General features: G+C 38.2%; 1 protein-coding gene across 3 annotated transcripts in view; it reads right to left on the bottom strand.

Annotated features, from left to right (window-relative positions):
• Positions 1–20,864, bottom strand: part of Sobp (Sine oculis-binding protein) — a 79,112-nt gene that overhangs the window by 7,021 nt on the left and 51,227 nt on the right. For all 3 annotated transcript variants that reach the window (XM_074174289.1, XM_074174288.1, XM_074174287.1), the window contains exons 2-3: positions 15,238–15,373; positions 41–216 (exon numbers count right to left, since the gene is read on the bottom strand). In XM_074174289.1, coding sequence (XP_074030390.1) covers positions 41–216; positions 15,238–15,355 — 294 coding nt within the window. In that variant the 5' untranslated portion in view covers positions 15,356–15,373. The remainder of the gene's footprint in view (positions 1–40; positions 217–15,237; positions 15,374–20,864) is intronic.

Here is a 20,864-nt window from a genome sequence, read left to right as displayed (position 1 = left end):
TGCGGATATAATTAGTCATTATATTGAAATATGCGTTTACCTGAAAATCGACATATGACACCGTATGACGCACATGCTTGCACCAGTCGCAAGTTCTATTCTTTTTAAAACTGGCCCTTCTTGATTGTGAGAAGCAGAGTTCAGAACAAAAAATTGCAGACGAAGATGTTAGTCCTGTATTTTCATCAACTGTTTTTCCACACCAGCCACATTCCTCTGAAAAAAAAATTAAGAATTAGATGTATGCATTCATCAATACATAGTATGTACTGTCTGTCTGTCTGAACGTGATAAATTCAAAAAGTACCGAACGGTTTTGATATATGGACGGAGTTATTTGAGAGGAAAGTTTATGTGTATAACTCATAAATGTTGCCTTTGAAATATGACGATGTCATTCATATGAAGTCGGGGCGGCAGTGCTACCCATGCGAAGCAGGGGAACTATGCTTAATCCCTTCGAGATATAACAAAACGAATCACACGAATAAAATAAATTCAAGAGGCGTCATACACCGATGCGACGCGGGTAATTTTTTCAAGGCCAAAACACAAGAACTACAGGAAAATCCTTAAGACGCTCTAAAAGCGGTGCCTGAGGGAAAGTAGCGATTAAGGTTGGATTTCAATCGCTGGAGAGCGCAATTCTTCAAATGAGAGAGTTCTTGAAGAGTGAAGTTCGAGGTGTACTGTGTTGAACCCTAAAACGATGAGCAGTCACAGTCCGTCGCGTATTTCTGATAGGTACTACTCTTGGTGGGATCAAATATGAGTCACTTGAACACTTCCCGTGAAAGTATTTTAGAAGAGAGACAAACCTCCAACCTTTCTTCGATGTTTCAGACTATCAAAGTTGCAAGTGATGTTCGCGTCTCCAGTCAGGCGAATGACTCTTTTCTGGATAGAATCCAGCAGTTTCAGGGTATACGGAGCTCCATATATGAGAACATTACTCCAAAGAAGGTCTGATCTGAGCTTCATGAAGAATCAAAAGTTACTGAGGTGTATACAGTTTTCTGGTTCGGAACAGTGTTCCAAGCTTTTGAGAAGCAGCCTTCGCGATTTCTGCGACATGATTATGCCAAGGCATATTGGTGTCCAATTCAAACCCCAACCAACTTATCGAAAAATAACGCGGAATTGCTTATCCTGACATTATTATATACGGTTCAGAGACATTTATCTTTTTGGTGAAAACCAATGCATGGGTTTTCATGGCATTGAATTGAACCTGGTTACTCTCACCCCAATTCAAAATCACATCTAGATCCTCATTAGGATATGCAACCTCCTGCTGCCGGTGAAGATCTGTATCCACACACGATGTCCTGGAATCCAAATAGAATGACGCGACAAGTGTGCTGTCGTCAGCAAAGCAATATATTGGATTCTTGGTTTTTTCCAATTAGTCGTTGATATACAACAAAAACAGGGTTGGAGACAATATGGATCAATTGGGAACACCAGGTTGATGGTAAAAGTACGAAACTTTTTTTGAGGAAGCTGAAGAGCCATACACAAAAATGATTCGACAAGTCATAGCATCGAAGTTTGGCCAGCATGAAGAAAAATGGCAGCATTTTTGTGTTTAATTGGTTGTGTATTCGAAATGGTAGGGTCCCATATTTCAAAATGTTCATTTTGGGCGCTCACAATATAAGTTGATATGTTTCTATAATATAGATTATAGAATGATTTATTATTTTCCGTTTTTATTATTCCTTCCCTTCTTTCAATTACATTTTTATTCACACTAGACCTTTATACTTTCTAAAAAAATCAATATTACTCGTTATTTCTATAATAAAATGGTACATTCATCAGGAAGTAATACCAAAATTTTTCCCTTTTCAAAGAAATTCGAAGTTTCACAAATAACTGTGACGTTACTATCGTTGAGACTTACACCTTCTTCCAAACCACGTTCCAAAATATATATGACATGAGTATTCAATTAGCTCTACTCAATCAAATATATCTTTAACAAAATTTCAAATTTAAAGTGTTTGTTTCGTAATATGAGATGCTTCGTAATTTATTTTTTTTAACAAAACACAAGCACTACAGAAAAACCCTTAAGGTGCTCTTAGAGCGGTGCCTGTGCGAAACTAGCGATTCACATTAGATTTGAATCGCTGGAGATTCAATCCATTTGGAAAAACGTTTTTAGGAAGTTTATTCCACATAAACGCAGTTCTTCAGTTGAAGAAGTTCTCAAACAATGAAGTTCGAGGTGTACTGAGTTGAACCTCAAAACGATGAGCAGCCACATCCCATCGCGTATTTCTGATATGTACCGCTCTTGGTGGAATCAAATGTGGCAAGTCACATTAACACTTCCCGTGAAAGTATCTATAAAAAAGAGACAAATCTCCAACCTTTCTTCGATATTCCAGGCTATCAAGTTTGTTTGAAGGTGATTGACAATGTTTCATGATGATATTCACTAGTTCGGACTTCCATTGTCTACTACATAAAATGATTTGAAATCCCTGAAGCATCTAAAAATGAACAATTAAAAATGAAAATAACAATTATATTGAGCAAAATGAACCTGAAATGAAACAAAAGTGAAATAAAATACAAGTAAAATAGAACAATTGAACAAAAATAAATAGAAATAAACAAATGAAAAAAGAAAATAAAAATAAAAATTTGAGAGATTGCAAGTCACGTTAGTTCACGACGTTTCGATTGTTAGTATCTACAATCATCTTCGGGTGATGACTGGACTGATTCCTCCGAGAGATGACTATTTATAGGTCGTTCGAGTACTTTCACTTATTCCCGCTTTCCATTTTCCGCTTCGCTGGTTCCGTAGGAGATGACCGTTTGGCGAGAGTTGGCCATTTTTCGCTTGATGATGGGTTTCCATATGTTGCGTATTTCTACGCTGGCTTGGCTGAATATGTTGTTGGACAACATGTGAGCGGCTTCCTTGAATTTTCTCTTAAACCAATGTTCCTCTCTGTGCAAGATCTCAGCTTGGGACCACTCGATGTTGTGTTGATGGGTCCAAACATGGTCTGCTATTCCTGAGTTGCTGTGTGTTCCAATTCTTGGAATCGCAGTCCGCGTTTGGTGGCCTAGTTTTCGTGAGGCTGCTAGGAATAGTGTTACTGGATCTGAAGCAGTTTCTGATGTTGTACTTGGAACCAATTCTTCTTATCCTCTCCGATAATTCTCTGATATAGGGAAGTGCAAGCACTGGTTGTGATGATTTCTCTTCCTTGCGAGGCTCCTGCTGTCTTTTAGCCAAAGTCTTCTCTACCATCGCTTTGGAGTAGCCATTCCGTTGAAGACATCATCAAATCATCATCATATCAACGACTCATTGGAAAAACCAAATATCCAATTTATTGCTTTGTTGACGACAGCACACTTGCAGTACATAATGAGGATCTAGAAGTAATTTTGAAATGAGATGAAATTAACCAAGTTCAATTCACTGCCACAAAAACACAGGCATCGCTTTCCTCCAAAAAGGTAAATGTTTCGGAACCGGATATAATAATGTCAGGTCAGACAATTCCGCTTTCTGCTTCGATAAGTCTGTTGGGGGTCAAAATGAACACCCATATGTCTTGGCATAATCATGTCGCTGAAATTGCAAAGGCTGCTTCTTCTTGGAACACTGTTCCAAACCAGAAAACTGTACACACCTCAACAACTTTTGATGCTTTATAAAGCTCAGATCAGATCTTGTTTGGAGTATTATTCTCATGTATGGAGCCAAACATACCCTGAAACTGCTAGATTCCATCCAGAAAAGAGTCATCCGCCTGATTGAAGACGTGAATATCACTTGCAACTTTGATAGTCTGGAATATCAAAGAAAAGTTGGAGATTTGTCTCTCTTCTATAGATATTTTTATAGGAAGTGTTCAAGTGACTTGTCACAAGAGCGGTACATATCAGAAATACGAGACGGACTGTGGCTGCTCATCATTTTGAGGTTCAACTCAGTACACCTCGAACTTCACTGTTTAAGAACTCTTTCATTTGAAGAACGGCGTTTGTGTGGAATAAACTTCCCGAGAACGTTTTTCCAAATGGATTTAATCTTCAGCGATTCAAATCTACTGTAAATCACCAGTTTCGCACAGGAACCATTCTGAGAGCACCTTAAGGATTTTCCTGTAGTGCTTGTGTTTGGTTCATGAAAAAATATTAGAAAACGCCTGAAAAAGTTATTGTATACCGAAACACGTGTTGCTGTTTCGTAAACTGTGTAGTAAAAATCTCACAATGAGGGGTTTCTTGAATAATTTATGGATTTTCATCAAATATCGGCCGATATTAGGTCGGTCGGTAGCCAGGCGGTTCGACGTGGCTGCTTTGTTCACTCACTCGAATTGACTGCCGTGTTGGTCGGTGGTTCAAGCCCCAGTCTGAACGATAGATTTTCACTTGCTATCGTCCAACTCGTGTTACGAATCACACGTTAAAAGTTAAGACCTCGTTAAACTTTAGCTCGCACAAGTTTGGACTTCTGAGGGTTGTCGTTCATAGGGATGCGACATCTGATTAACGGAAAAACAGATTTTAAACAGACAAAACATAGTCCATCACATATATTTGAAGTAAGTCAATTTGCATTGAACGGGTATACCGAAATGAAAATATTTGAATTTCTTCATCATTTCCAACTGCGTATACGTTTACAGTGTGTAATGTCTGAAACCTGGTATAAAATTTATCAGACGCTCACTGGCCAGTATTACAACGGAACGTCTGAAAATAACTCGGATCATCTTACATTTCGTTTAAAGCTACAGAGTTTCAGTATTTTGGATCGCCGCTCTGAGCCATAATTAACTTTGTTGGGTAAAACATTTCAGTTCTCGGCTAGCACATGACCTGATAAATCTAGATTGAATGCATAAATCAAATCACACTTTTTCGTATATCAACAAGCATATTTTCAAATTTCCGTAATTAATTTGCTAACAATTGGTAAAAATTCATGATAAAAGTAGTGTACACTTCATTGTGAAGAGTTCAATTAACGATACGTTTATCTTTTGGAAAAAAAAAGGATTTTGGCTTTCTACTTCCCCATCTTCAGACAAAAAATGTGGGAAACTTCTAATAATAATAATGAAGCTATTCTTAAATGATGAATATTATGTCTCTCCATTAATATTGCTCTAATTTATCCGTTTTTCTCCAACGGAATCTCATCGTTTCAATAATTTACGAAGAGAATCTTCTCTTCCTGTGTATTGAGTTTCTTTAATTTTTTTCAAAATATTCGGCATTGTAGGCACAATTTTGTCAGTGGTATTTATAGTAATAATTCTACGTAATAATAATAATTCCACGTAACAAATTCTTATCGGCGTTGTCTAAATCGGTTTTAGACTTTTTCTCATTTCTCGTTTTAATTGGCGATTTGAAACAAGAACTTGCACCTCATTCTATATCCCTGTGTTCTGTAACAATTCTTCGAATACTTCTTTTTGAAACACCTGTTGCAGCAATCACTCTTTCGTACAACTTATCTAATGGAATGTTAAGTATAGTCGAAGTAAAAGATATTGTGCGCATTCAAAGGTGGCGGCACTCTCAAAAGCCAAAAAAACCAATACATATAAAGGAACTGGCAGCGAACTACGTGGACTGTAGACTTGGCGGTTCGTATTGGATAATTTTTACTAACCGAGTTTTATGATTGGCTGAAGAGTCATAAAATTGAATTTGAAGTCATGTTACGGTGACAAATAGAAATCGGGGAATGTGGGGATGGTGATCGCCGTCGTGTTCAGTTCAGGAACTGATCGCGATTTGAGTGTTAAAATTCGATATTGGCATGTTAGATGATGCCTGGGAATGCTAGGTCTTCTAATTGAAACCACAAATGTGCGGTTAGCTCCTGTTGGTGACACCGTGCATATGTGAAGTTTTTCATTTTTGGTAACCAATTGTTGTCCATCATTGCAATTGGCCGCACCGCGCTGAGGAGGCCAATATATATATATATATATATATATATATATATATATATATATATATATATATATCCCGATGTCTTTTCTTTCTCCAACAACTTCACGAGTTTGACTATTTGAAATGTGTTTATGCAATTTACTTTTAAACTCCATCACTAACTGAATGCGGTCCTGAATTTTAATGTTCAAGGCTCGAATAATTTAACATACAGATTTCTACACATCTACTGCACATCTTGAGGCAGGGGCTTCACATCGGCCATAACTCAGTCCGACAGCTGTAGTATGTTTGAAAAGTTAACTGAACGACCTTTGAAATAGGTATCACTCACCCCCTTTTCAATTGAGATTTTAGGGGTGGTGTTCATCCTCACTAGATGGTGGATCTAATTCAATTGAAAACTAACCTACTATCCTTTTAAAATAGTTTCCGAAGTGTTTTTGCATATTAATAGATTTTTTATAAGTGGCCAACAAATAGAGGGCGGTATGTTTTAAAATAGATACACTGTATACAATACAATGACTCAAAAAGGATTCATCAAGTTCAGTACTGTAACCATTGGATATAACCACAATAAAACACAATTTCAAATGACAATATACAGGAAACCTACACAAACAAGCTCCACCATACCCGCAAGTTCAAACCATCCACCATCACACAAAATGGCTGCCTATAACGCATTCATATAAAGAATGTTAAGGATACCACTCAGCAATGAAGCCCGAAACAAAGAACGGAAAATCATATACCAAATAGCGAACGAAAACGGATACACCTAAAAGACAATAGATAAACTAGAAAACAGAATCAAACAAAAAATACAGAACAAGGATCAAGCTACCCCAACAGACAAAACAACACAACGATAGACAGCATTTACGTACGTAGGACACCAAACCAAAAAACTAACAAACATCTTCAAACCACTGAACATCAACATCACATACAAGCCGAACACGAAGATAACACAAAAAATAAACAACTATGAAAAAGAAGAAGACAAAGACCAAAACGGGATATACAGTATACAATGCTCGGACTGCAACAAATTCTATATCGGCCAAACCAAGAAAAAACTGATCCAAAGGTACAATGAGCACAAAAAGGCATACATAAATCCAACAGTATATAAATCAAACCTTGCCACAAATGCCATACAAAACAAACATAATTTCCCCCCACCAGAGAACATAAAACTAATAAAACAAATCAACAAGGGAAACCGCATGGCCATTTGGGAAAACTTGAACATCCATAAATTCAACAGTCATAAATCACCTATCGAGGAACAAGTACAAATCAAAACACAACAAGATCTCACATTCAATATATTAAACAAAACCATACACACTCCTAGAGAAGATCTAACACGAAGAAGAGTACCTGATGCAGAACAAATACAGGCAAATTTACCTAAAGTACCTGAAATACCTGAGTTAAGACGCTCTGACCATATAAAGAGGCAGACAACAGGATAACCAGTTCAGTTTGAGGAGTGTCAGATGATGACAGTACTACCAACTGTCGAAAGCACTCGCAGATAATTAATAGAAGATATAAAGCTTCAAATCCTTCTTGTAGAATTTAATATTGAAATATATAATGCTGGGAGTCGAGGCCAAGAGATGTCACCATGAACATATTGAATTTTCACGGGTATGAAATATGTAAATTTAGATTTCACATTCTGGATGGCATACACGATATCATTTTCATCATTTCCAGAAACAGCAAAATACACAATTTCAATATTATTCAATATCTAATGACTCAAAACTATAGTGGGATGACAAAATCTGAAATCCAATCCGGTGTCAGCAATCCACAGAAATTTTCGCGCTTCGTGGTCACTTTAATTTTGACGCTCGTCCAGGTTTGAATGTAATCGAAAGTGCACACAAGAATAATTGATACTTGGCACAACATCGATACCATGGGAAAATACAACCCTTCTGACGCCAAAAACATTTTTGGTGGGTTTTTTGGTTTTCAATGGTTTTCAAAATTGTATTCGCAAAATATTTTGCATAAGCGATAATCAAGAAAAACGGGTATTTCACATATAGTAAGGGGGCATACTTGAAGACTGGCTGTAAATTAACTTATTTACAAGAAAAAATCGTTCAGGCCAGTCTCAACTCACCTTAACTGTAGGGTAATGAACTAACACCTGTCAGAAAACAATTTCTTCCCTGGCTAATACCACGAACGGCGTTGGATCATTCACAAAAGTAATTCCTGCAAATGGACACTATCTTGCACTGACGAAAGGCCAGGGGAGTAGTTGTTTTCTGATGGTTGTTAGTCCAATAACCTACACTGCAAGTTGCTTGAGACTGGCCTGTTCTTTTAGATAATCTGATTTGCAGCCAGTTTTCAAGTATATCCTCTTTTCTTATACGAGAAATTGTGCGATTCGGATATGCGGTTGTTTACCTCGTTTATGGGCAGATGGCGCGATGACGAATTAGTTGTTTGTCGTTTTCTGCAGCCTAGTTCGAGCACCTGTCGGATAAAATCCAAGGCCCTTCGTGTTATTAGCCAGGGAAGTAGTAGTTTTCTGATGGTTGTTAATCCATTAACCTACAATGCAAGTGGTTTGAGACTGGCCTGTTTTTTTAGGTAATCTGATTTGCAGCCAGTTTTCAAGTATATCCCTATACTATATGTGAAGTTTTTTTCCTTAAACGAGAAATTAGGCGATTCGGATATGTGGTTGGTTACCTCGTTTACGGGCAGATGGTGCGACAACGATTATGTTGTTTGTACTTCGCAGAAGCTTAGTTCCAGGACCTGTCGGATATAATCCAACGCCTTTCGTGGTATTAGCCAGGGGAGTGGTCGTTTTCCGTGTTAGGAATCACACGTTAAAAGGTAAGACCTCGTCAATCCTTAGCTCGCACGAATTTCGACGTCTGAGGGTTGTCGTTCATATGGGGGCGACAGCTGATTAACGGAAAAACAGATTTTAAACAGATTTTCCTAAACAGACTTGAGACGACTGGCCTGAATGAATTGTTCTTTTCGATCAATAAAAAAAGGTATTTTTTGCCAATAAAAAACTACGTGCACGTGGCCTATTCTAGGCGATAATTCATTTTTGTTTTCTTCAACTAACATTTCTATCGACTGATCTGAGTACAAAGTCATATCCATTTTCCTCTTTCCTCCTATGAATTTGCGAGATATTCACAAAATATTCATTAATTAAATGGAGTAATTATTCCATATTACTTCTTTATCGAACATCGAGCTAGGTATATACACCATTAGTAATGATCACAATATTCAATAAACGAATACAATAGCAACAAAAACGATAATACGTATCTAGTTACTCAGAATTAACGAAAGGTATTCAAATTTCAACCCGCTTCGTTTTAGATTTTGTAGTTTTGTGATGTACAGTTGAATTAATTTGCGCTTCACTTCAATAATCTTCTCTGTTAGATAGAAAATTGAACTCATTATAAAAATTCACGAAAACTCAATGAGACATCCTCAGAGAATTTGAATCCCTTTCACATTCATTTTACTACATATTTTTTTTTTTAATTTTTCACAACTAATGAGGATTTTGGTTGAATTTACTCTCATACATAATTACCCGCGGTAAACCTGACAAGTGATTTGCATGCAGGTGCAGAATTATTATTTAGGGTCTTCCAACACGGACTCCCGAACTTTGACAATTGATAACGGCCACTTTGTTGAAACTACATCTGTCAAATCAGTTGTCTGTGAGAATGTGCAGAGGAATCTGAGACAGTCGATTTCGCGTCACTCCCAAGAACTCGGTCTTTTGCAGACCACAACTTGGCCCGTTTCTGGATGAATGGGTACGTAAACAAAAAAAAAATGTTGAATTTGAAACGATACCAATCCAAATGGTATCCAAAAGCTTCCCGAAAAAGTCACTGTTTGGTGTGGATTTTTCGATGATATCTCACACCGTTGTTTCATTTAAATTTATAGCTATCTCATATCTCAATATCTCAGACAGCAAACACATAACTCACCGCGAACCGCCGCTAAAAGTATAGATGAGTTCTGGAGGTGATTTGAGTTCAATAATGAGCAAACTCGATGAGAATAGCAAATCGCTGAAAGATGAACTTCAACAAAATTCGAATAGTTTAAAAAGATGAACTTCAACAAAATTCGAATTGCCTGGAGGAGAAGCTTCTGGAAAATTCGAAAATTTTGGAAGATAAATTTCTAGAGAATTCGAATAGTTTGAAAGAAAAACTTCTAGAAAATGCAGAAGGCTTTAAAAAAGAGTTTTGTAGTGTGGCGAGCCTACTCGAAGAAAGGATAGGAACCATCGAGACGGAGATAGATAAAATCAGGAAGGAAATGAACACAGGAGTAGAGGAAATCAGCGAGATAAAGGAAACAATTAGCAAGTTGCAAAACCAAATCGTTAATTCTGTCCACCCCACAGAAACGGTTTCCGAAAACTCAATTCCGGAACTGAAAGATATCAAACTCAGTTCTGAACCAGAAAAGCTCTCCATGAAGCCGCCCCAGTTCGACGGAAAAACTCCTTGGGCAAATTACCGCCGACAATTTGAAGCTGCGGCCAGAGTGAATGGATGGAATGCAGGAGAAAAGGCGGTAGCATTATTATTGGCGTTGCGTGGGAAAGCAATGAATATTCTGCAAACCCTCACGGCCCAGGAACAGGAAGACTATGACCAACTTGAAAAGCATCTTGAGCTGCGGTATGGACAGGCCCACCTAGAGCACGTTCACCATTCACAGCTGAAGAACCAATTCCAGAAATATGGAGAATCCCTAAAGGAATTTGAAGCCGACATTGCTCGATTGGTTCGTCTGGCATATCCTGCTACACCGAAAAATGTAATGGAGCGGTTAGCAGTTCAGGAATTCTTGGATGGACTTCGCGACCAAGAAACGAGGTAGGCCTTGACGCTAGCTCGTCCCAAACATCTCGTGGATGCACTGGCAAGAGCTCTGGAGTTTGAGGCTGTAAAACAATCCTGCAAGGGCCCGAGCAAAATTCAAACTATGGAGGAAGATGGACAGGGTTCTGCTGATATTGAAGCCACTATTAGAAAAGAGTTTTGTCTGAAAGAAAACAGATAAGATGCTGGAACCGTGGGAAAATTGAGAATGTCCGTAGCAAATGTCCAAGTATTCAAAGAACCAACATCAAATCAAAAAATCTAGAGAGGTTCCATGAGAAGGGGCAATCGTCAGCCTGTATCCAGCAAGCCCCCGTAAAAGACACAGATGCCCTGTCACGGAGACCATGTCCCGATGGCTGCTCACACTACCGACGAGCAGAAGAAAAGGAAGTGGCTATTTATAGAACTACAGCTGTAGACGACAACGGGGAGGACAATAAGATCAAGGAAGACCAAGAGAAAGATCCAGATCTTGGTTTAGTCATCAGATGGAAGAAAAGTAACCGGAGACCATCGTGGCAGGAGGTAGCAGGTTATTCGCCAGCGGTTAAGTCCTACTGGACACAATGGAACTCCCTCAACTTGGAAAACGGGGTTCTGAAGCGGGTGTTGGAGTCTATAGACGGTGGAGAAGAAAGGCACCGGGCAGTGGTACCCAGGAACAGACGACGGGAGGTGCTCAAAGAAATCTATGATGGAGTCACTGGAGGACATCTGGGAGTAACGAAGACCCTTTAGAAAGTAAGACAACGGTTTTACTGGGTTAATTGTCAAGCCGACGTCAAGGACTGGTGCAGAAAATGTGCTGTATGTGCTGCCAGTAATGGACCTGGAATACGACCGAAACCTCCAATGCGCCAGTATAACGTGAGTAGTCCTTTTGAGAGAATCGTCATTGACATCGCCAGCCCGTTCCCATATTCCGACCATGGGAACAAATATCCTAGTAGCCATAGACTACTTCAGTAAATTGGCGGAAGCCTTCACCGTCGCTGACGTCCTGGTAAAGGAATCAATATGTCGATTCGGTGTCTCATTGGAGCTGCATTCGGATCAAGGCAGAAATTTCGAGTCCAAATTGTGCCAAGAAATATGTGAACTGTTGGACATTCGAAAGATCAGAATCACAGCCCTACATCCAAAGTCCGATGGAATGGTGGAATGGATGAATAAGACCATAAACCGCCACTTGTCCAAGGTAGTCTCTGACCATCAGAGAGACTAGGACCAATACCTCCACCTGTACCTGCTGGCTTATCGTTCGGCAGTGTACGAGTCAACCAGCCAAACCCCTGCCAGTGTTATAATGAGCCGAGAGCTGCGGCTTCCTTGCGACCTGAAATTTGGGACGCCGCCAGAACAAGACACTGCGGGGAAAGACTATGTCAGCAAGCTGCGCCAGAGAATGGGCGACATCCATGAACGAATCCGTCTGAACATCTGAAGTGCCAGCGATAGGATGAAGAATGCCTGTGACATCAAGGCGAATGCTGGGGGATTCGAAACTGGTGACCCAGTTTGGATGTACAATCCACGACGCCGCGACGCCGTGGTTTATCACCGAAGTTGCGTAACTCGTGGGAGGGCCCGTACAAAATCATGAAAAAGATTAGTGACCTCGTCTACCGAATTCATAAGCCACCTCGAGGAAAGCCTAGGGGCGTCCATTTTAACAGATTGGCTCCTCATGCTGGAATTCATGGCCAAGTTCGCGCCCTCAAACCACAAGAGGATGAAATGACGTTCCAGAAATTCATGTCCTTTTACTCGAACGGACAGAAGGTCGTACATGGGGTAACAGAATCCTGAAGTCGGAGGAGTGCTACTGTTGAAGAAGGGTCAGAGAAACATTTTCTACCTAGTGACCAAAAAAGATTCTCGAGACAAACCGTCCTATGAAGATGTCTGAAGGACACGATGCTCGATCAGAATGTCGTGGACTTGGCAATCCCGAAATTAACCTCTGGGCTCGACAGGCTGGACTGCAGAATTGTAAGAAGCATGTTGGAAACGATCTTTGGATCCAGCGGCATCATTAAATGGGACCGTTGTCATTGTTCATAGTTCTTATGTCACACATTGACATTTGCAAATTTTCGAAAGCATCCAAAAATACAGTATCATGTACTGGTTTCAGATTTTTCAGTCATTTTTCACTTATTCTATAGCCGGTCCCCAAGGCGAGTTTAGCGACACTAGTTTTTTGTTCTCTAAAATCAAATATGTGCTTTGTGCCACCCCTCAAACAAATTCCAATAGCTCGCTCAGTCTGACCAATGCATGTTTTACAGTTCTCAAAGCATATTTCATAAATCCACGACTAGTTTATTTTAGGTGGAACCCTATTGACAACTTGTATTTTTTCTAATATCGTTTTTTTTCTTTAATCAAGGGAAACGTAACAAGCCTATAGACCACAAAGTAGGAGGTACTACGTTTCCGAATTGACACACTGTATACGCCAATGAACGAATGTTCTATCATCATATTCACTGTTAACCTTGCTCTGTCTGAAAAAATGATTCTAGATATTTTCTAGAACCCCCATCTTAATAATGAAAAAACTTTTCTTTAGGAAAATTTTCTGTTTAGTTTTTTGATAAACAGTTCCAAATATCCAATAGTGTGTTACGAAGTAGATTAAAGAGTTTCAAATCATAGTAAGCATTTGAGATTGAGGCATATTTATAATAATGCACTTCAGAAATTTCTCAATACTTCGAAAACCGCCCAAGCAGAATGGGTAGAAATTACAAATTAGCATGAACATCTAGAGGTAATAGTTAAAGACTTCATGAGCTTTTTCCTCGAAATGAAGTTGAGAAAACTAGTTTCCGCTGAGCAGAATATTGCGATCATAACAACAATATTATTCATTCGAATAAAATAATCTTTTGTAATATTTTCTAACCAAGTCGCGCTTTTTGTGATCTAGACTCGTTAAATCCACCAATATTCATTATATCCTTGGAAGCCGTGTGACTCGTCAGACGGTTCCTTTATAAAAGACTTTCCAAACTGTGCAAAGACGCAACAGTCGGCTGACAAGGTTCTGGTATCAATATTTTGGGATGCGCAACTATAACATAATGTTACTGTAGCGTTTGAAGGACGATATCGCGAAAAACGGCCCCATTTGAAAAAAAAAGATAGTGATTTTTCATCAAAACAATGCACCGTGTCACAAAACAACGAAAACGATGGCAAAATTGCATGAATTGGGTTTAGAATTGCTTCCGCATCCACCATATTCTCCAGATCTGGCCCCAGAGACTTTTTTTCTTCTTAGACCTCAAGAAAATGTTCGCTGGAGAACATTTTGAAGAAGTAATCCTCGAAACTGAGTCGTAGTTTGCGGCTGAAGAAAAATCGTACTATAAAAATGGTATTGAAAATTTTTATGACCGCCATGATCGTATCTTCCTCGAAATTTTTATCACTTTTTTCTATGTTAGCCGATGAACTCTCCAGCCCCACTTATGATAAGATAATGTAGGAAATTTTGGAACTTTTACTTTTTCAATGGCACTGTGAAACTTCCTGAGAACGTTTTTCCAAATAGATTTAATTTCCAGCGATTCAAATCCAATGTACTTTCGCAATCCTGTACTTTCGCACAGGCACCGCTCTAAGAGCGCCTTAAGGATTTTGCTGTAGTGCTTGTGTTTTATCCTTGAAAAAATTGACATTCTTCAGCTTATTCGATTCAATCTCAGCCATAGGAATCTTGTTCAAATTGAAAGAGGTATATTTTTAGGAGAGATTATTTTATGGAAAAACAGTTTTTGAGTTTCTACTTCTCCATTTATATTGAAAAGTTTGAGGGAATCCCTATCTGCATAGAGATGGATAAATAGAAAGCCAAAACATATCATTCCCAAATATTATTATTATTGTTGAAATTCATCAATTTGTTATGCACTTGCACATTCACTGTTCTTGGAACGCTGAAAGGGTATCTAATCACTCAATCGTTAACAGAAGTGTGAAAAGAGCTAGTCATTCATGTCATCATTACCTACCACCCTATTTGATTAAAATTCCACGAAACGATAGGATTACGTTATTTTCCCCGAATCCACTAAAATACATTATTCATTATTCTACCTTAACTAATTCATTTCACTTACCACAATGCATTTGATACGAGTTGCAAAACTTCTGCAACTTTGTTGGTAGTAAACCAAATTTTTATCAGTTAGGTATTTGTTTCTAGAGAACATGCGAAGAGATAATACATTATGTATTTAGGTGTGAGAAGAACAAAAAACGCTATACTCTGCGATTGAATTGATTTCAACTCAAGAACATTCAAGCAAATCTCGGAAAAAGCCACTCTTGTTATTACCTGATGACTTTGGAGATAATCCTGAACTGGTACTTCCAGAGTGAGATCTACATTTCATGGGCAATTTCAAATCCTCCGCTGAATTTTCATAGCCGTACCATCCTAAGAGTTCACTCATAGTCGTTTGTGCAAAGTCCTAAAATCAAAACAGTATATTTCATTTTCATGAAAACTAACAGTAGCTTTGCTCAATAAATCGCGAATGGTACAATTTAATAAGTACTACAATGAAAATGCAAAAGCCAATGAAATAATCCATAATCATAAATCAGATCATTATATGTATTGAATATACAGTGCGATATATAGTTGAAAATTAATTATAATAAATTCATTTTTTACATTAAAGACGATACACAACTTTTCAATATATGGGAAGCCGTGAAATAGCTCTCTTGAATGTATTTTCATTGTCTATACTTGATCCTTCAGCATCAAATGTGTATCTGTATCTGTAGAGTAGGGAGAGTGAGTGCAGGCCCACAGCAGGAAGTTGGACAGGTCACTAGGAGACATCTCCTTTATATCGGCAGGTGTAGGCCAAGACTCGCCGAACACACACGCTCTTATTGACGATAACTCCAGACATTCGTATAGGACATGCCTGTCAGTTTCATCTTCCTGTTCACACATCCTGCATTGAGGTGTGCCCACTAGCCCCTTATTATGGAGGTGTTTCCTTAGTTGACAGTGGCCAGTCAGACATCCTACTGTTAAGCGTAGATTTTTCCTGGTTATCGCCAGATATTTCTTCGGCGCCAGCTTCCCAGATTCTGACAAAATTGCATCCGTTTGATTTCATCCGATCTCTTTAGGGATTGAGCATGGGTGTACCTTTTGGCTAGTTCCGCAATTGTCGAAGTCATCAGGCCGTAGGTGCTACTGGCTCCTGAAATTCTTAGTCCAGCCGCTTCCTTGGCTAAAGAGTCGGCAATGCGATTACCTTCACTCCTGCCGTGTCCTTTAATCAACCTCACGATAGGAATAATCTAATCAAATTTTTTATCTTTGATGTGTCTAGTCTTGCATATATTATGTTCCAATCGGCTTAGTGTAGATTAAGAGATTTCATTTTATAATCAGTATTGAATATTTCACGGATCTTTCCTTGTGTTTTTTGTTTTATTATACTATAAACAAGCATTACTGAAATTTAAATTTTTTTTATAATTGTAATAAGGACACATCTTCACCGGCAGCAGGGTGTTGCATATCTTAATGAGGATCTAAAAGTGATATCGAATTTGGGTGGAAATAATCAGGTTCGATTCAATGCCACAAAACCCAGGCTTCGATTTTCTCCAAAAAGATAAATGTCTCCAAACCGGGTATAATTATGTCAGGTCAAACAATTCCGCTTTCTGCTTCGATGAGTTTATTGGGGGTTAAAATGGACACCAATATGTCTTGGCAGAATCATGTCGCTGGAATTGCAAAGGCTGCTTCTGAAAAGCTTGGAACACTGTTGCGAACCAGAAAACTATACACACCTCAGCAACTTTGGTGCTTTATAAAGCTCAGATCAGACCTTCTTTGGTGTACTGTTCTCATGTATGGAGCTCTGCCCCAAAAATACCCTGAAGTTGCTGGATTCCATCCAGAAAAGAGCCTTCCGCCCGATTGGAGACGCGAACATCACGTGCAACCTTGATAGCCTGAAATATCGAAGAAAGGTTTGTCTCTCTTTTATAGATACTTTCACGGGAGGTGTTCAAGTGACTTGGCACATTTGTTTACACCAAAAGCGGTACATATCAGAAATACGCAACGGGCTGTGGCTGCTTATCGTTTTGAGGTTCAACTCAGTACACCTCGAACTTCACCGTTTAAGAACCTTTCCATCTGGAGAACCGCTTTTATGTGGAATAAACTTCCTAGGACCGTTTCCCAAATGGATTTAATCTCCAGCGATTCAAATCCAATGTGAATCGCTACTTTCGCACAGGCACCGCTCTGAGAGCGCCTGTAGTGTTTGTGTTTTGTCCTTGAAAAAATAGAGAGAAAATGACAATTTGTAGAACTGAATGGATTCATATAAACAGAATCAATCAATCAAACAATCAAAAAATTCATTTCCTCACATACTTTATAGCAATTATAGAAAACGTAACAATACATTTACATATAGATTCCAATAAAAATCAAATAATTCACAAATCAAAAATAATATTTCACATAACATATTCAAAGAATCACAAATAACTATACTCCAAAATTTGTAGGAAAATATTCTTACATTTACAAATTTTCAAAAAAATTTTTTCGAAAAAGTTCAGATTTGTTTTTTCAGCAAGCTGAAAGTTGGGATTATATCTGAGATATAATAGTTGAAATAACCATCTGAACAAGTGGAGAGGTTTCTATAGCAAATTGCTTCAATAATTTTGGGAAGGAAATTCCTAATCGCAAGTTATAGCGGTACGTCGAAGGTAAGGTACCAAAAATATGTATTGAGTGTGCGTAGTGTGGCATGAAATACTTGGAAATTCGTTTGGGAGTTCCAACTGAATTGTAAATATTATAGACAGTCTCACGCTATAAGGGTGCTGCGAAACGATTTTCAGTTCCTTGTCTCTGGGCTTTTTATATGCTTCTCACTTTCTAACTCACTCACTTTCTACCTTGAGTTCTGATATAATCGGAAATTTCCGATTGTTTCAAAAGTTCCGTCTGTTTTTAAGAGTCTACTTTCAACTGTAATATCTCAGTAAATACTTAATCGAAGTAAGCGTCATTTGAAGCTGTGCAGTTTTGCTAATATATCACAAATCGATCAATTACGTCAGCATTACATTTTTTTTACTCGGAATTCGATGAAGTCGACGAAGACCGTATTCACCTGGTTCTGATTGGCGAAAGTTCTACTGGTGAGAAAGTTATCGATGTGCTTGAAAAGATGGTAGTCGAATTGCGAGAGGTCTGGAAAGTATGGTAGGAGAGACAGAATTTTGACGGTCAATTTTTGTATTTTTTAGTCGGTGATTTGTGAAACGTGCGGACGGGTGTTGTCGTGGAGCAGGATTGGACCCCATCTGTTGACCAGTGCCGGTTGCTGCTGACGCAATTCTCGGTACATTTCGTCGATTTCCTCACAACAGAATTCTGCTGTGATAGTTTAGCCCGATTGCAGAAGGATATAGTGAATTACACCAGCCGCTGACCACAATACAGTAACCATAGTGCTTTTTGGTGGATTTTCGCCTTCGAAAAGTGCCTAGGGGCTCATCGGTGTCCATCCACTGTACTGAACTTCTCTTGTTGTCGTTAAGGATCCACTTTTCATCATACGTGGCGACCCGATCGTTTTGGTTGCGCAAAAGCACAGAAGAACAAACCTCGAAACGTGACAATTTCTATCGTTCAAATCGTGGGACACCCACTTTTCGAGCTTTCCGACCATTCCGATACGTTTGGGCGCTGGCGGCCAGTTCTTCCGCCATCCAACGCAGCATTGGTCGGTCGGTAGCCAAGCGGTTCGGCGTGGGTGATTTGTTCACTCACTCGAGTTGACTGCCGTGTTGGTCGGTGGTTCAAGCCCTAGTCTGAACGATCGATCTTCATTTGCTATCGTCCAACCCGTGTTAGGAGTCACACGTTGAAAGGTAAGACCTCGTTAATCCTTAGCTCGCACAAGTTTCGACTTCTGAGGGTTGTCGTTCATAGGGGTGCGACAGCTGGTTGGCGGAAAAACAGATTTTGAACAGATTTTAAACAGATTCTACATCAATAATACAGTGTCGGTTTCTAAGAAAACTAATTCAGTAATGATTGTGATCTATTCAAATCCAATTGGTCATTCAAGATGATTTGAATATGTTGAACTTGTTTTCTCATTCACAAAGCTCATAAGATGTTTTTGGATGCTATTCCCAAACGTTCTGCCAGTATGACCAATATATACAAGCTCCATAACTTAATTTATATACTCCTGGTGGATGTTTTGTATATATTATTTTCAACTAACTTTACCAACGTATTACCTGTTCTATATGCCATTTTTGTATCTCGTTTATTCAAAAATGAAGCCCCTTTTCCTGTTGTTTGTCCAAAATATGTTAAATCTTTTATATTTTGATTTTGATCATCTGACTTATCAGTAGGAGAAACCTCCCGAATTGCTTTTGCGTTATCCATATATCTATACCAATTCAAGAAATACTTAAACAAAGGATGCTTAAGAATCGACTTCTCTAGACTATCAATGAAAATTTCCGCAAGTAGGCGGCTCAACAGATTTCCAATAATCAAACCTTCCGAAGAGGAATAAATATTGCTGTTGAATTGAAAATAATTTTTTGTTTGAGACGTAACGACAGATAACATAACTGGGTTCACTCGATTTGTAGCTAATAACGCTATAACTAAAGTAATAGTTTCATCAGCGGGAATGCTGGGAAATAGATTCTGCACATCGAAGGATATTAATTTTGCGTTTTCTGGTGGAGTTATGTTCTTTATTTTATGAATTTAGACACTACTTCATATACAATTTCAAAAAAAGATGGAAACATATCTGAAGTCTTCTGGATAGATAATATATTCATGTTACGCCTTGCTCATATGGTTTTCTCTTTGTCTCACTTTTGTCTATGTTTTACTATATATTTTACTTTTTTTAAACTAAACAGATTTTTAATATTCACTTTGAAATTCATAACATATGTTTTTTTCTTAGTTTTACAAAGATTCATGAACTACTCACTTACCAATTTATACTAGGTAATTATTTTTATATTCCTATATAATACATGCTTTCCCCTAGGTTAAGTTGTAAAACAGTCTCGGCTGTATATACTTCTTCTTTATAAACAATGTATGTCAATGAATAAAGCCCATTTATTATTATTATTATCATTTATCAAGTCATTTGAATTCCGTACAATAAATTCAGGTTGAAATTCACTGTGGTTTATGATGATACTGATTAATCTTTCTGATAATTTCACTGATTGTGCAGTGACAAAGGAAACTACTGGTCTAATCGGATAACTCTGTGCAGTTTTATTAGTGAGTACAATAGAAGTCCATCATAGGTATTCTGGATTTTTCTCTTTCATTCAAAAGTGGGATCGAATTCTTTCAAAAATTTTTGTCAAGAAATAGTCGGATCACGTTTCAGTATTTCAAAATTTCCTGAATTCAAGAAAGCTAGGGTTTTGTGGACCTAGTCATGTCGATCAATAGCAACTACAGTGTTGCCTTCAACTACTCTAGTTAGTATGACATCGTTTTCTTTGATTTTACTACGTATAGATTTCACAAGCTTGGATTCATTCGTGAAAACATCTGGTATTTGTTATTAATGTTATTCAATGTCCCTCCTAATGTCATTTCTGTTTCAATTCCCAAAGTTTCAAAGTAGTTACTGCTATTTTCATTTTTAATGTTGTATTTGAAACCTTTTTCAGTGTCTGTGAACTGGAATTTTGAGAAATTTAACATTTCTACAAAAATACTTTCTGTGTCTTAACAGTCAATAGATATAGAGATAATTTCATGATCTTTGCAGCATGTTTTGGTCAGAAAAAAAATGTCTTATAATGGAAAATTTCCAATAAAATATTTATAAAACGTTGAATAATCTTTTGGAGCGAACTGGCCCAAAATACAAACCTGGGAACATTTAT

Source organism: Leptinotarsa decemlineata, unplaced genomic scaffold, assembly GCF_025532065.1.
Source record: "Leptinotarsa decemlineata unplaced genomic scaffold, Ldec_3_MD MMD2_tig00000576_RagTag_RagTag, whole genome shotgun sequence".
NCBI lineage: Eukaryota > Metazoa > Arthropoda > Insecta > Coleoptera > Chrysomelidae > Leptinotarsa > Leptinotarsa decemlineata.
Note: the sequence above shows the minus strand (reverse complement) of the source record. Positions and strands in the feature narration are given on the sequence as shown.